Consider the following 18,146-nt stretch of genomic DNA (forward strand, 5'->3'; position numbering starts at 1 on the left):
ATCTTGAGATAAGACTCGTATCATGTGAGCTTGTAACTGCATCAAAAGCAGCTGCCAACTTAGGCAGAATATATCAACCCTACACTTAACACAAAACACCAGCCACCAAATTCCTCTGGTATTCCTACTGTAAAAAACTGCATCATTCAATGGACTAGACAGATGTGTGCTGAAAACAGAAGAAGCTACTAAAAAGATGCTAACAAAGGCATTTCATAATCTTCATTCCACTAGAACACTTTATATCATAGTTAGCCCTCTAATGTTTATTTTAAGACATGGCATGCTGCTTTCTATGCTTGTGAGCAGCAATGGAACAACAACATCAGAGACACCTGACCAACTAAAACTCCTCTTCCAATCATTTAATTAAAGCTCTTAGATAAACCTGTCATTATAGTTGTAGAAGTGGCAGAACAATTTGCAAGATGGCACACGGAAAGATGATGTAAGTGCTTTCCTAGAACTCAACTCAATAGATGCTGCAGTGTTGAACAGGAGAATTTTGTGCTCACTTTTTGCAATTAAGTCATGCAGTAATAGCAGTTAAGAATAAACCAAATGTTTTCCCGTGGGAACAAGCCAGCAAAAAGCACTGCCAATAGATTTCACTGCTATTGAACATTATTATAAACGGCTCACAAATTCACCCATTGATTTTGGAGAAAGCTATCCAGGAAGTATTGTGACAAAACACAGGACTAATATCTTATGATTCTTATGTGTTTTTGGAAGGAAAGTATTCACAGGCAGTATTGTATTACCAGATCTGCTGTGTGGTCAATTGGATCTCTTACAGCTGGGCTGTAATGGAGTTTCCAAACAGTAACAGTTTCATAGTCAAGCTCTTTCTAGCCCACATTTTTGAGAGGCTGAGAATCAATAACTCTTTCTCTCAGTATTTATAATATGTCCATCATTTCGTCTATGTTGCTATTAATGCACATTTTATCATGGCTTATTGGTTTATTAAGCTCTAGGGAAATTCCTTGTAGGGTATGCTGCATTAGCAGCTACCTGGGTCATGTCACATCTAATTACTACCTACATACAAGTATTGTTTTCCCCAAATATTTAACCATTTGTCCAGATGATCTCTTGCACCTTGTGACCAAGCTCAAGAGTGTGCTAGCCCAGTCTGGGAGCCAGTTTGCCTGGATTTAAAATGCTATTGAACAACCATCATATTAAATAAAAAAATAACTTTAAATATATTAGCTGTCTGAATTTAAGTCACAAGAGCCAGAGAATTCAGAATTAAGACAAATAAGTCCAGGGTGAGGTCCTAGACCCATATCTAACTCATGCCACCACAGCAAAATCAAAATGCACAATGCCATGAACTAGCATGGGAGCATTCATACTGTGTTTTTACCTTTGATAACATTCTTTACTGAGATTGGTCTGTAGAACAATGCTGTAGTTACAGCCATATAAAACTATGGGTACTGTAAAAATGAGCTATTTTTCTACTTTCTTTACTTCTTTATATTTGAATTAGGACCTGAACATTAGATAGTTTTAACTCCCACAGACCTTTATTTATTTATTTTTAATGGTAAAATACCTCTTTCATAATAACGGATGAAAGAACATTCAGCCAATCAGATCACACGATTGGCTGAACATCCTAATACTGTTTTTCAAATTTTATAAAAACAAATTTCCCAAGCTGAGAACATGTCAGACAAGTTAAAGCCCAGAGCAAATCTTTACAGCAGAGATACAGAATCTCTAAAGAAGGTGTTTATAACAGAATTGCAGATAAACCTGACATGTAGCAACACAAACTGGGCTCAGACTGAAATCAGAAGTGGATAGTGATTTTGCTCCCACACCTTAATGAGCATATCAGAAGTTCTCCATCCTGCATCTCGAAAACAGAGGCCTTGAGGAAGGAGCAGACAGTGGAGAGAAACAGCACATTGCATCATGACACTTGTGGAGCCTCTGTCAGGCACCAACATGAGATAAACACAACGTAAAGAGCAAAAAAAGGAATTTAAGAAGGGCAAGGCCATTAAATAGAACCTGAGTTTAAATGAGGACAGCAGAATAATGTAGTGATGAAATACTGTATTTAACTCAGACTGTTGTCCTTCGAGCACTTACTGGTGCTTTAAGAGCTGGCTAGATATATGGTACTAGCCCTTCATGGTTCTGGCTACTAAATTGCACTGAAAGACAGCTAAAAATACATTAATTCAACAAAGCTTTCATAATGTTACTTTTCCATGTAAGCAATTGCTGTACATGCAAATGCAATCATGAATGGGTGGAATGCCAATGATAAATGGGAAGAATAGGTTACAGCTGAGAAACCTTTCATTTTTAAAAAAGGCCTTATGTTCTGCTTCACAAATCATGTGGCAAAAGGATAAATTCTGTGCAGTACAATACATGGGGCCCTGATTACTTGCAGTGTAAGATTATTTGTACTGATAACGCCCCCTACGACTGAACTCCTGGAATATTTCCAATGCCAATAACTGTGTATAGGGATCGGAGGCTGTAGTTGCTGCAAGTGTGGAACTCCCCTCCTTTTGTGCTGTGTGTACACATCACCTAGCAGAATAGGGTCCTGGCCCATGACTCGGCTCGTAGGCACTACAGTAACACAAATAATAAATGATAAGAACTTCCCTTTTAAAGTCAGTCATTGTAGCAAGAGGGCTGTAGTCCCCTTTCCTTCTTTTTTTCAGTCTGTCTTTCTTAAGGTAGTAAAGAGACTTCAATCACAAACTCCCTCCCAGTCTCCAGAGTGACCCTTATTGGGCCCCTCATGTCATCCTGGCATTTTGTTCTCAAGGGCTGACACAATGTCCTATTGGCCACTTTGAAACAAGGATCCTGTTACAGAATATACCTTGGTCCTCACACCCTACACACTATTGTAATGATGTCTGCACAAGGTATGCCTTGTGAAGTATCATTTAAATACTCAACTTGCTGAGAAATAATGTGATGGCAAAATGCACATAGCAACATTATATGTAAAGTTATGAATATAAGGTGAAATCATGACTGAAGTATGTTCCCCCCACATTTATTTGGGTATGGCTAAACTAGTTCCTCAGAGACAAAGGGCAAACCGATGCCTCAGCCAGGTGTCAACAAGGCTGATGCACCATTACCTGCTAAATGGCCATTCTTTGGCAAGGAAGTGGGCAGGGACAAAAATCTACATCTTAGCAAAGAAAAACAGTAGAGAGTTTCCTTTCTTCATCAGACTGCCTGTCACTTTGCTGCCAGCTGAAAATAATTCTCAAAAGGGGGAACAAGACCATAAAAAAAAAAGGGGCAGATACCCCAAGACACCCTTCTCTCTCCCTGTCTGCATCTGGCAATACACCTAAGATGATACAGGACCCGGGGGGAGGGTACGGTAGTCCTGACCTGTAAGACTGATCAGTAATCTGCTGGAGCATGTGGTGAAAAAAACTTTCTTTGAATCTAATATAGTTTGTTAAGTTAGGCACTAGTAAATGTTTTATCTTTATTTTTCTTGTAATCATTTCTGACTTTGATGCCTCATTACTTATACTCACTTAAAATCTCTTTCTCTCTGTAGTTAATAAACTTGTTTTACTGTTTTATCTAATCCAGTGCATTCAGGCTGAAGTGTCTGGTTTTAAAATAATAAACTGGCATATTATTCCCTTAAATGAATAATGGACTTAATGTGTACTGTCCTGGGCAGTAGAGCACATAAATTTCCAGAAGATCCAGGACTGGGGAGGCGGGTGTTGGGGTCACTGTGCAGTATAACCAAGGTTGGTGAGAGCCAATGTGTAGCTGGCTGCAGCATACATAGACATATCTGAGAGTGACTTATAAACTGGAGGCTCTTGTGAGCAGTCCAGGTTGGAAGCTATAGCACCAAGGCAATGTAAAGGGCACCCCAGGTTACAATGTAGGGGTGACACAGCCCACAACTAGTCTGGATTGTGATCCAGAATGTCACACCTCCCACACTCCAAAAATATAGAGTGCAATACCCCTTTTTAAGCTTTATATTTCAATTGAGGCACCCTCTGTGGCTGGTATATATCTAAGATGGACTCTGCCATTCCCCATACTTTTTCTTCCTGTTCCTAACTTACCAGGTCAATAAGGGAGCTGTTACAAGTTAACTCTGCTCCTGCTGCTAACCAGGGTTGCAATCAAATTAATCACCTGCTTCAGAAATGGTAAAAGTCAGCATTCACATATTCTTATTTATGTGCACAAAAATTCAACAATGTAAAATCTCATTGTCATCAGTGGCCCAAGTAACATCTATTTCAAGTAAGTCTTGCATCAACACTTATACTAAGTCACTCTATAGTATTATACCACGCACAATCCCATTCACTGCAATCACTGTGCGTGCAGTTAATGACCCAATACAGGTCACGTAATACACACCATATTTTTACTCTTATATTGCACCGCAGAATACATAGGTTGCATGATCACGTCATGTTGAAATCATTAACACAGCCACTTACTATTAATTTACATAGAATTTGCCAGATATGCCACAGAAAGAATTTGAAGGTTGATGTTTGCAATTAGATGGGATTAGTTCAACAAGCAGAGAGCTTTCCATTTTCTTAACTTCTTTATACGTGAGTATATGAAAGTAATAAATAATCCCACCAAGTCTGTATGGGTTTTAGATAAATTCTGCTCTCTGATTAACATCATCCTTCAGAATGTAGTTAAACAGTATGAAAAATACTACTGTTTTCCTTGAAATGCTTTTCTAAAGTGGTGAGCTGTAGTCCAGTGCACGTGTTACGAAAAAAGGTAGTAAGAGGACATGCGCTGTAATAAAGGTTACTACCTAACAACTTGGTATGAATATTGCAAAGACAGCTTAACATAACATAAAAAACTTAAAGCCCCCACTTTTTCCACTAAAAACAAAAAACTAAATCCTGAAGTTTTTAACTCAATGCCTAATCCTGTTGCCATGTAAGTCTATAGCCAATTTATCATTAACTTACATGGGAGCAGGATCTGGTCATCAGTTTTCACTAGCACTTTAGTAGAATCAATCCACCAAGGAGGTGGGCCAGGGGCATCCCAGGATTTTGCCTGATATTTGGAGTGACATGGCCACTAAAATACCCCAGTGAGGGTCATGACTTAAGAACCTAGATGGCAAGGGGAGAGTGTACACACACACAGAAATACAGTACACCTACAATTAGATCAATACAAAGCCTTAATAAACAGCAGTAACCACAGTAGTTGTGGACAACAGAGAGTAATTATTAGTACTGTATTGAAACAAGCAGTAAATAAAAAAAAATTTAGTCACGAAAATTCAGACAAAAATGAAAAAAAGATCATTTTCATATAAAATTTCCACAGAAAATATTTGACTTTTTCCTTTTTTGGGACAAAGTGTCAAAAACTCTGAGTTTTTGAATGAAAACCAAGAATTTCTATTTGGAATTGCTGCCACAGTGCCTCATGCCCCCATTCTCCTGTATGGGCTGAGCTCCCTGGCCAGGCTACATCTCTCATGATGCACCACCATCTCCCTGCTTGCTGTTCCATCATGGGAGATGTACTCCAGGTGGGGAATCTGACCCATAAAATAGAATGAGGGCATGAGTCACCCAAACCACAACTCCATTGCGGTACCACAGCGCTATTTCTGAATACAAATTTTTTGATTTACAGACAAAATTGTTTATTTTCATGTTTGTTTGTTTTTTTTAAAAAAAGTCAAAATTTTTTCTGGAAAGCAGAAATTTTTTTGAGAAGTTTCATTTGGTGAAAGCCTAATTTCCTGTTGGGAAAGAGTTTCAATGGAAAACTTTCAGCCAGCACTACTTAAAGCTTAGTAACTAATGAGGAGGACCAAAAAACAAAACAAAACAAAAAAAACCCACAGAAAAACATTATGGAAAAGCAGTTATTACACATGCTCTGTACCTCATAAAAACATACATCCAATTGGTTTTAGAACATTTACTTTTATTGTTATACACCTTTTTGAAGGGGAATTACTTCATTTTAAGAAAGGCTAATGTGTTACCAAATGTCATTTTCAACAGTTACACAGAGTGGAATTTTCAAAGCTGTCTAGGAAACAGGGGAAAAGAGAGCAAGACCAGTCTTTGAAATCCTCAGACTTCCCCTTTCCCCAGCTTTAAGTTAAAAATGGCCAAATTACTTTTTCAGAAAATTTTGATCAAACTACACCAAGCCTAACAATGTCTGTTAATAAAACCCCAATAAATATGAAACAGATAACATGCTAACACACCATAAGTACATCAACCTTATTGTAAGTGCAACCTTGAAGCAAAGGGCAATGACCTTGATTTAAAAAACAAAAACAACCCCTCCCCTCCCCCCGCCACCGCGGTAACTGTAAAATACTCCCACATGGGTGGGGATATTTGACACTTGCCATTTCTTCTGAACTAGACATGGAGGAACTCTTACTGCTTTTACTCTGACTGCAGCAAACTGTTTATATGCAGGCTCCCAGATTCCTCTCCTGCACACTACGTGAGGTTTGCTACAAAAAGCACATGACTGTTTAACTTATCCAAATACAAGGTTGTACAGGTTTCAGAGTAACAGCCGTGTTAGTCTGTATTCGCAAAAAGAAAAGGAGGACTTGTGGCACCTTAGAGACTAACTAATTTATTTGAGCATGAGCTTTCGTGAGCTACAGCTCACTTCATCGGATGTACAGGACACTCAATCTTCAAAACCGTCTGCTGTATTTTGTCAACCTTACAAAAAAGCAATTCTCGACTCTTCCCAGGGGGAAAAAAAAGAAAACACATGCGATGTCACTTGTCCCAAAGCAACTAAAACCTACCATGTAGTAGGAAATTTGTGCGTGCATCTATATGTATGTATGCCTCTTGACAACATTGCACTAACTACAACAGCAACAGAACAGTGCTTTGCTGAATTTAGGCCTGAGTGAAGTACATGCTTAACTTGAAGCGTGTGCTTATAGTTCCATTCAAGTCAACTGGACTTAAGCAAGGGCTTATGCTCTTTGCTGAACTGGAGCCTTAAAGGAGGAAAATTATAGCTACATGGATATTGCTCTGCAAATGTTCTTATTTCAAATTTGCTGCACAAATTCTACCATTTTTACCCTCAAATAGAAATTGAGCATATAAAATGAGGGACAAATTCTGCCCTTACTTACACCCTATGCAATCCCACGGATGTCATTCCAGATTTACTTTTCTATATATGAAACTAGAATTTAGTCCAGATTCTTGGATATAAGGCAAGGGGATTTGTCCACCTCAATTATACCTTTATGACACTTAAATTGCTTAGATTTGCTCCTAAGGATATTGCTACGAGTCTGTGCTGCATTACACATCTATTGCCTCACTTCAAATCCTCTTCTAATAGGTTTACCCAGAACTGTTAATCCATACCGGCGTTAATGGTTTTTGCACATTGTGACAAGATACTTTTCCAAGTAGTATCCGTTTCAACTTTCCTTTCTCATACACACACACACACACACACACAGAATATTGTGTACATCTCTGTGTCTCTCTGCATCTGTGTGTGTGTCAAACTCCAGCCATCAGTGAGCATCTGCATCTCTTCCTACCTCTGGCTGCCCTGATACTATTTATACAGAGAGGTGTACAGCAGAAAAGAAGATTAGGAGGACAGGGTTCCCCTCTTCCCCATTAAGCAGTTATTAGTGGTTACTATTTACTTTGTTTTCACTAATTCAGATGCCCCTGTGGCCTACTCATTCCATCTACAATAGGTGTACTCAGAGGGACACACCCAACACTCCTGCTGATGGCTGGACACTTGGAGTCTTTTAGACTAGAAAACAAAGTCTAGAGGACATCTCTGAACCTTAACCATATGTTACCACCTGGCAAAATTATAGTGGAATACTGAAATCTATATGTCTAACCATAGAGATATACTGTACACTTCCGACGACTTATGAACTCTTCAGCACAACGAGTCTAGTTACTGTACTTTAACACTTAGATCTATTAAATCAAAGGTCTTCTGTAACTGAACAAGACGTGTCAGTGCATGTTTGGCGTACATGACTATCACCAGCCTGAAATTTCTAACAAATCCTATAGCACATGAGTGAGGCTCTGCAAGGGTTTGCTCAAACAGATCAGATTTCAGGAGAAGGGCCTACGTGCATTGATATGGTAGAAGGAAAACAAAGTAAAGGGATAACATTTTAGTCACCCCGTTTGCACGCTATCCTTTCTCCGTGCCCTGTTCTTCTATCTACAATGTCACTGCACGTAAGCTAGGACACCTTTAATTTGATTTGCCGAGTGTAACAGCACAGGTTAGATGTTCCAGTAACTCAAACCACCTTAGGGACATTACACTCATCTCCTACCAGCAAGCAAAATATTTAGGACACAAGTTAGGAACTTCTACCTCATTTCTGGAATTCAGGTACTGACATGAGATAAGCCCCCAAAATACAATCCCATGAATATCAGACCCCAACTGTGATCATGCTCAGTTTATAGTAAGCCACTTGCAATAATTCTGCTATGTACAAAAAAAGAACACCTAATGTACATGTTAAGACATTTTGATTGAAAAGTACTCTGTGAGCTTCTGAGATTGTTAAAAATGCATGGGTGGGTAAAGATTTAATGCTAAAAGCACATCAACCTTGCTCTAAGGCCAGGGCCGGCTCTAGGATTTTTGCAGCCACAAGCAAAAAAATTTTTGGCTGCCCCTGCTTTTTTTCGTGCCCCCCCACCCCTGGCTCCTCCCCAACTCCGCCCCTTCCCAACCCCTTCCCCAAATCCCCAGCCCCACCTCCTCTCCCGGGCATGCCGCATTGCCTCCCCCACATTGCTTCCTGCGGCTCCCCCCCACAACCTGCCACCCTAGCTCACCTCTGCTCCACCTGCTCCCCTGAACACACCGCCGCTCCGCTTCTCCCCCCTCCCTCTCAGGCGAGGGAGAGGCAGCGCGTTCAGAGCTGGTGAGCGAGGGGGGAGGGCCCTGCAGGAAGTAATGGGGGGGGGGTAGAGGAACTGCTCCCATCCCCAGCTCACCTCCGCCTCCCCCGAGCACGCTGCCGCTCCACTTCTCCTCCCTCCCTCCCAGGCTTGCCGTGCGGAACACCTGTTTCGCGTGCGATAAGCCGGGGAGGAGGGCGGGGGGAGAAGCAGAGCAGCGGCGGCTCGCTCAGGGGAGCAGGCGGAGGCGAGCTGGGGCACATTTCTAGGGGCGGCAGGGCTGGCACCAGAACGCCGCCCCTAGAAATGTGCTGCCCCAAGCACCTGCTGGTTTTGCTGGTGGCTCTGTCTAAGGCAAGCAACACGCACCTAAACTCCACACCAGTCTGCCCAATGACAGTAACAAAAAAAGATACAAACAAGAGATACAAACATGAACCTCAAAAAGGTTTGCTCCATTAGTGATGTTGGCAGTCAGAGTCAATTTTCACCTATATGCATAAAAAAAGCTCTCAGACCTTTTAGCATCTCCTTTCCCAGCATGGGTATGGAGAGAGAGTATGTGGATGGAGCACACGGTCTCCTCTCGGCTAAAACAAGAGCAGTATGGACAGCAACTGATTTTTGTCCTGGGTTTTGTACTATGTTCATCACTACAGAGTCTCTCTTGACTTTCAGTTTTTTTAGCTGTAAGAAAGAATGTTTATAGCATAATATCCACTGACTGCCAAAGGAATTATAAAGAGAATAAGCCACATTACTGGATATTTTTAGTTTTACTTTTAATAAACTTCATGACTGCTTGTCAAAAAAGTCTAACCTTTCTGGGTAAAAAGAAAATCTAAAAATAGAATCCTCATTTGTTCTTATCATCAGGGGAGATGTTTTCTCCACTGAATGTTACTGAGAGGAAACTCCATGGGATTCTGTAGAAAGGGTCACAATGGCCAACTGATGTGAAATTCAGACTAATTGTGGACATTAAAGTATAAAGCCAGCATCAGATTCATAATGTAGACAATGCAGAGGAAGAAACCACAATTTGACTCTTGGGAAGGGCAAGAGAGGCCATGAAGGACCTGTACCTGTAAGAGGAAAAGGGAGGGAGGGAACCAAGATCTAGAATGGAGAAGTAGGACAAGAAAGACTAAGACAGGACGTAGGGAATGAGGATTCGCGGGGGAGGAATATCTAAGACTGACGGAAAGAAATGGAAAACACCCACGTGCACACTTCACGAGGCCCTATGAAGTGGGTGAAAAGTGCAATGAGAAAACCTTCAAAATGTCAAGCAAGTTGTAACCAAATGCATGGCTGTCTGCATTAGTATGGAGAAAGCCTGAAACAATAGCTCGGAGATATGAACTGTCCGAGGCATTTCAATGTAGTGCTAAATTGGATTCCAGTGAGGATACTTTAAATACCAACACTTAACTATTTCCCCAGTTATCAAAGCCTGGAAGAAAAGCAAGGAAGTCTAATGAAGAGCTACATCAGCATTTCCCAAAATGGGGGAATGCACAGGACTAGCTGGGAAGGCATAGAAAGATATATAAATGAAGATCTGTAGGCCTCTAACACCACCTGATAGGTTTACAGACATGATTGTGGTTTCCTGAAGAAGGGGCTCAACTTTCAAAAGTTTGAGAAACATTGCACAGGGAATGGAAGACCCACACAGACTAGATCATATAAAGTTACAAGACCTGATATTGCGGAGACTTGCACACCTGAATAACTTCACATACTAATAGTCTCAATGGCTGAACCCAACTTTCTACAGTTCTTCCCATTTCATCTAGAAAACATATAACAGTGATACAAGGAGCTACAGTAGTCCAGGCCCTCCTCGATATTTATGTAGTCTAGTCCCTCCACAGTTCCTTCTGTCTCTGTGTTACTGGTACCACAGACGATATGAGAAAGTACAGAAAAAAGTACCGTAATATCCCCTTCCATGGGCCACAATGTGGCACAAAGCAAGCTGCATTTTGAGTACCCTACCCTAACCATGAAAACATATTTTCTTCCCAGCTTAATTTCCCTTTTGATAAGATGACTGATTTAATTTGAAAAATTGAGATAATTAGTTTGACTATTAAATACTTTAATTTACTTAGAAATCCTGTAAAAGCTACTATGTTTGCATAACAACTCCTTGGAAGCTTAGTAGTGATTTCATTTGACTTTATATCAAAACTTTGTGTTCTTCCAGCATGCAGTTTTACAATGGTAGGCTGACGGAATTTGGAAAAAATATTTATTCTAAAAGAAAAGCATTAAAGCTTTAGTTTTGGGAAGGAAAAAAAGCCATACATGTGAATAATGACATGGACATGGCATTCAAGTTGGGATCTACCACCTCCAAGAGTGCCCCTTTAATTGCTTCGTGTCATATAGTAGGACCATTAATTGCAATCTGTACTACATGAAAGGGAAAATGCTTCTTATTTATAGAGTACCAACAGCACAATAGACACTTGACAGACAGCTATGAAGACAAGATCCCTGCCCTGAAGAGACAGTGCTCAAACTCAGCGACAGCAATGTGATGCAACAAATAGGGTTTCATCTCACATTATTTCAATTTCAGTAGTTCCATTTAGATTTTTTTTTAAGGTGGGAAAAGGAAAAAAAAAGGAGACATAATAACCTGTTACGTTGTTTTTAAAGAACTCCACTGAAGACACTGCACTTTATAAAGATATAAAGAGAGGCCATTATGAGATTTTTAAACTTCTATCCCAGAAGTGGTTTCATTTAATTCCTCTTGTTATGCAACTTAATTCCTGTTGTTATGGTGGGCAGCCTATTAACTGCAGGACAAAAATTCAATAGTCCACTAATTATACAGATTAACTGATCTTTGCTTCCAATTCCTTTCTCCCTGCCCCCTTAGCAATTTAAACATGACCTAAAGATCCAACGTGAGTGCTGATTTCTTTAGACAGTTAGACAAAAGAAGCCTGCAAGCCAGTACAATATGTCTCTCTGCATGCAAAGCTGTAAGCTAAAAGTTTTCACTCTTTCTTTTGGGTGGGTGTGTACAGAGAGGTGTAAAACAAAGTTAAGATGGAGCATTTAAATTGGTTACATTTAAATATGAGTACCACTGGTTAGTCTTATGCGGGGGTGGGGTGGGGGGAGAAAGAACTGCAAAATTACAGTCTGTGCATTTGAAAAGAGACACAGGAACAGCAACTTGTAGCTGCCCGCTAGCTATCAGGGGATTTACCATGCCTTTTTGACTAAGCCTCAAACCCAAACCAAAGTAACATCCTCATATATACACAAAGAGCCTTATTATGACAGCTTCCCTTCCAGGGAAAAGAATCTTTCAGTAGTCACATGACCATTGAAATCTATGTTCGGTTAAACAAAAAAGGAGGACCAATGCAATTGATAATAAGCATAAGCTTTGTGAGTAGAAATATTTAGCTGAGTATTTCTGGGACTGCAGAGTCACGGATATAGCTGAATTCTATTTCAGGCTGCCCAATATCAAAGTCTCACTGTTTGTACTCTGTGACAACGTGTTGTTTCACTATCAAGCATCATTTCTGGATTAGACACTAGAAGTGCTACGAGGTGAAACATTTATTGCTGGTAAGAGCTTTAATGTTAGACACAAGGGCAAACACTGTCTAGCCTTACTCACGTGAATAGTCTTCAATGGGAAGACTCATATGAGCAGAGTTTTGCCTGGACATAGCTTGCAGGCACAAGGCCTACAACTGCTAACAACACAGGAGAGGAAGATGAACAGTGGTAAGAAGGAGTAGTAAGAAAGTGAAAAGGAATAAAAACAAAAGCCAAAACTACACTACAAAATTAAGTTGACCTAAATTATATCAACATACAGCCAACGCAGTAATTAAACCACTTTTGCATGTCCACACTCTGCTCCTCGTGTGGATGGTGCACGCCCGCACCAGGAGTGCCTCCACTGATTTAATTGTCAGTGTGGGGCATTGTGGGATGGCTTTGGAAAAGCCACAACATTTGATATAAGCAATGCAGTATCTACATTCAGACTGCATCGACTTAACTACTTCGACCTAACTCTCATGGAGCTAGAGTTATTAAGATGGTGCAGTGGGTGAATTACATTGGTGGGAGCTATATTTTAGTGTAGACACCTACAGAGTTACGTCAATGTAAGTTGCCTTACGTCAACCTAACTCTGTAGTGGGTGTAGCCCAGGCTTAAAAGGGAACATTTAAAAAAAAAAAAGAAAAGGGGGAGGGGGGATGGAAGCAGAGCTCCACTAAGAAAAGACACACAAAGAAACAATGGCTCATCAGTTTCCAGAGACAAGAAGAACCATCTCTTTGTTAGTCTCTAAGGTGCCACGAGTACTCCTTTTCTTTCTGCATCTCTAGAAAAGCCAACTCAGGCTTCCGGAAGCAGAAAGACTAATGAGGGAGGGCTGAATCCCCTGATTAAAGACAATCAAAAAAAGAGGAACAAAGTTTACTATGGAATGCTGGACTCCTATTTTGCATCTTTTGTGGGACACTGCATCTATTGAACATTTTTTAATTGAATCCTGATACTGGTAGAGGTGGGTTGCTGCTGCTTCATTTTCAAACCTCCAAACTTGCAGTATTTTGAACTCATAAGACTAGGGTACACCTAGTTAATGAAATATCTATTTGATAATACGCCAGTACTGACCCTTTAGGAGAGTTTAAAAAAAAATAAGAATCTGTTTCAGTTCTGAGTTTATCTTGTATTACTGAACAAGACATGTTACATTTCTCATATCCCTCTCTCCCTGTCAAAAGGCTGAAATGGTCCTTACCTCAATTCAACTCATGCTTGCCGGGCTCAAAACAAATAAAAGTACAGAGCCACACTACAACTAAAAGGAAAGCTGTAAACAGAAAACTGAGAGCATGATTACTCACTACCAGGAAATTGTGATTTTTATCTCAACACCCAGGCTCCATAACTTTGTTTTCACACTGAAGAATTTTGAGTTTATCTAAGTTTGTATAAGATTGTCCATTAGCCTGGTATCTGGTTGCCTGTCACAAAAAGTAAAACACAAAAGTATCCAAAAAAAAAATTTAAACTCCTAATCAAAATATTTGTTAAATTAAATTAATTATTAAGCTAGTGTCAGTGTGCTCCCTCTCGGTAGCACTCTTACTTCTAAACCAGACCAGACAGCTCAAGTCCCAGTTTTAACAAACATATCCAGCGTTATACTTGTTGAGCACTATTAGGGACTGCGGCACTATTAAAACTTGTGTCCTTTCCCTACATGTATTGGATATTAAAGATTCCAAGACATTTCCCCAAGTGGAGTAAGGGAATGTTGGCCAGATCCTCTCTCAGTAAGCATTATTTCATATCCAGGCTGTGTGAATTATTGCAGAGTACTTAATGATGCCACATTGCTATCCCAGCATCAGTATCTGAAGTGTCTGTAATGCACTTTGGAACATCTAAAGCATTGAAGTAAGTAAACAAAATCTATTTTTATTTCATTTCAATTCAATATACAGAAGAAAAATCTCCCATACTGCCATTTATAGAACATGCCTCCAGCACTAACACTAAAGAAAACAAGTTGTCAAGTCACACCTTAGTCTAACAGATCAGATTAAAAAGAGAACTGCAACACATTTAATAAATTAACCGTTGAGATCCCAAGTCACTAAACAGAATGTGCATACTGTTTTAAATTACTGATCATGGCTTATCTGTAACAGAATATTTCAAAACCTTTATTTCAGTATTTTATATCCATCTTAATCCAGAGGGGTACAGGGTTTACTGGGAGGGAAGGGGTTGGGTTTGGAAGGGTGCAGAGGAGGTATCAGTGTTACCTCGAGAGAGGAGGATGGCTCATTACCACCTAAGGCAGAATAAGGAGACAGATGCTCCTGATTTCGGTGCCTGGAATATGTCACCCACTCTTGTTGGCTACCAGGCAATCCTGGAGCTGGGTTAACGCCTATTCAGATTTATTTGAGCATAAGCTTTTGTGAGCTACAGCTCACTTCATCGGATGCAGTCAGCTGTACCTCAGGAAAGCTTATGCTCAAATAAATTGGTTAGTCTCTAAGGTGCCACAAGTACTCCTTTTCTTTTTGCGAATACAGACTAACATGGCTGCTACTCTGAAACCTATTCAGGTTTACTGGCTGTTCCACTGCATCCATGCAACAGTTACTAACAGGGCAGGACCGGACAGCGGGGTCGGACCCTGGCCCTGACCGGGGCGATGCGGATCAGGCTGTGCATGCAATATCCCAGCCTTTACACGGAGGAGCTTATTCCACAGCTCCCCTACAGAGCATTTTCTAAATCAGGGGGGTCCCAGTGAGGACCGAGGGCAAATATTCCCTGTCCCCACAGGGGGAAGGAGCTCCGCTGGGGTGGAAAAGACATCGGCAACTTCTGCGGCTGCCTCACAGCCGGGCCCGGGACACGTGGAGGCCTGAAATCAGGCAGCCGGGTGGGATCAGTGCCTGGCGAGCGGCTGGCCGGAGGCGGGCGGCAGCCGGGAGCGGGACGAGCCAGGGCACAGCCCGAGGATCTGGTCCCGACTCGGGCCAGCCCGGCAGCACACGCTGCCCGCCCGCCGGGGGGAGCGGCCGGGGCTGCCCCGGCCCGGGGACGTTGCACTCACTTGCAGATCGGGCCTGGCTTTGGCCGGGGGCCTCCCGAAGAAGGAGGTGCGGGCGGTGAAGAACTCCTCGGACTCCTCCTCCTCCAGGCTGCTGTAGCCGCTGCTCATGCTGCTAGCCCAGGGCAGCGTCAGCGGCCGCCGCTGCTGTGGCAGGGGCCCGCAGGCGGAGACCCCCTTCCCTGCCGCCGCATGGGGGCCCGCTGCTCTCCCTCCCGAGGCCTCCGGGACGCGGGCGCAACAGCTGATGCGGCTGCCGCAGCCGGCACCCGCCTGCCCAGCCTCCCTGCAACACAAGTTCACACGGGGCAGCGCAGCCCAAAGGGGAGCTCCGGCTACGGCGCCGCCCTCGCCCCTGCCTCCTCCCCCGGCAGCAGGGACTGGCCTGGCGGCCGGCAGCGCCCCCGCCTCGCAGGAGGGGGCGGGTGGTGCAATGCAAACAGCCCGGAACCCCCCCGGCGCCTCTTCCGGCTCACCTTGGGCTGGGATGGACTTTAGTCCCCGAACAGCAGGTGAGCTGGGCGGAGGCACCGTCTCCTGCAGAGCCTGCCCTGAGCAGTTCGTTTCTCTGCGACTAACTCCACATCCAGCGCCCGCGCAAGCCTTTGTTATGGACACCTGGCCGCCTGGGGTGAGAGTGGGAGCGGTAACGCGGAAGGAAGAAGCCAGCGCAGTGGGAGGGCCAGTTTGATGGCTCAAAACCCCACAACTTCAGAGCGTTGATTACTTACGCTGTGCCAATAAGCTGCCAGCCAGGCACTTGAGCAGGAAAAGCGAAGACAGAGACCCTGCCCCTGTCTAAGAGCTGCTCTGCTCTCAAACTAGCACCAGGGCAACAAAAACCATTTTAACTCCCACTTCTTATTTCGGGCGAAGTCTGGGTGTACATATACTCTTCTTGGGAAACAGAAGTGGCTTATGTTTCTGTCTCTCTAATAGCCAGGGACCAACAGGGTTACAACAAAACTGCAAACCCAAAGCCTCTGACTACCAGATGCTGTGGGACTAGATGATGGGATGGCTCCCTCGATTATTGCCCGGTTCTGTTTATTCCCTTTGAAGCATCTGGCATTGACCACTGTTCTTTTTGCGGATACAGACTTACACAGCTGCTACTCTGAAACCTGTCTAAAGCCAGCATATTGGGCGAGATAGGCCATTGGTCTGAGGCAGTATGGCCGTTCTTATGTAGCTTGTCCATTTTACATCAATTTAGTTTAAAGCAATTTTCCAATTTAAGCAAAATCAAACACTGTTATTGCCCAAGAAGAATGTCCACCCCCAGACTGACACTGTGGTAACAAAAGGTGTGAATTAAAACTGATTTAGCTATTTTGGGGCAAGTCTATGCATACATCAATGCTCAGATGGGGGTAGGGTGTCTGTCTTCACACATCTTTAAAGTGTCTGGCATGCTATTGGCACAATATAAATGTCAATTAACTTAGAGTTTTGGGATCTTTGCATGAACAAACTGTCCATCCACGCACATTGGTGGCTTCTTTCCCCATTACTGACTAGCCCTAGAGTATTCTACTCCAGGCTAGACTAGTCTTAAAGCAAGATGCACCTAAAGAATAGAGATCAGGAAACCCACAACCAACAAAGCAATTAGGCATAAGAATTAGTAACTGTCTTGCTGGGTCTACAACTTTTGTTTAGTTGTTTTTAAAAGTTCTCTCTTTAAAGGGATGATTAGGAAAAACGGGCCTTTGGAAGGAGTGGTATTTAAGGACAGACCTAAAGGAGCGGATGAAGGGATGGCAATCAAGCTGGGAATTTCAACTACTGCATTGGCAAAGGGGTGGAGGCAGGAGTGGGAGGCCCAAAGGGGGCAGTTATTTGTATGGCTTAGTTGGGAGCAAGAGTGAAAAGAGATTGGTGCAGAGAAGTAGGATGATGGGTACTAGATTTTAAGTTTTCCATTTCCATCATTCTCCACTCTCTTTGAAAATGGCCTCATCCATTTCATGTAGCTCTCAATTCCCCCCCGCCCCCAAGCAGAGTCATTTAAGTGGGACTCCAGAAAACTCTGGAAAAGAAACAAGAGATCCCAGATCTTCCCCAAACTATACTATATATTTGATCTTTAAAAAAAAAAAAAAAAGGATTTGAAGACATATAAGCCTCATACTTCAGGGCATAAGCTCACCTCAACTCCTGGGAGGAAATTTCTCTGGGGGCTGGTTGTCCCATAACTACCTGCTGCAGGGTTTCCTCACACCTTCTTCTGAAGCACCTGGTATAGGCCACTCTAAGAGACGGGATATTGGACTAGATGGATTGCTATTCTGATCCAGTGTATGGCAATTCCTATGTTCCTAATGCTAGTACTGATGTGACTTGTGTGCTATACCTCCCACACTTACTATAGTATTCATACTATCTAACCTAAATATTGAAAAGGCACTTATGACCTTGACCAATGGTGCTTCTCACACCAAATTCTAAGGAGCAGCAAATCACTATTTCTGAAAATCTTTTCTAAAAGAATGTTTAATCCTAGTTCTGTTTGAGTCTTGTACCAAAATTAAAGCACATGCACTTTAGCC

At 42.3% G+C, this 18,146-nt stretch overlaps 1 protein-coding gene across 1 annotated transcript in view; it reads right to left on the reverse strand.

The window, feature by feature from the left end:
* The window catches only part of RASSF3 (Ras association domain family member 3), a 71,620-nt gene extending 55,915 nt beyond the window's left edge, over positions 1-15,705 (reverse strand). Inside the window, exon 1 of the mRNA XM_077807754.1 lies at positions 15,598-15,705. Within this exon, the coding sequence (XP_077663880.1) occupies positions 15,598-15,705 (108 nt within the window). The remainder of the gene's footprint in view (positions 1-15,597) is intronic.
* Between the last annotated feature and the right edge of the window lie 2,441 nt (positions 15,706-18,146).

This window comes from Eretmochelys imbricata, chromosome 1, assembly GCF_965152235.1.
Source record: "Eretmochelys imbricata isolate rEreImb1 chromosome 1, rEreImb1.hap1, whole genome shotgun sequence".
NCBI lineage: Eukaryota > Metazoa > Chordata > Testudines > Cheloniidae > Eretmochelys > Eretmochelys imbricata.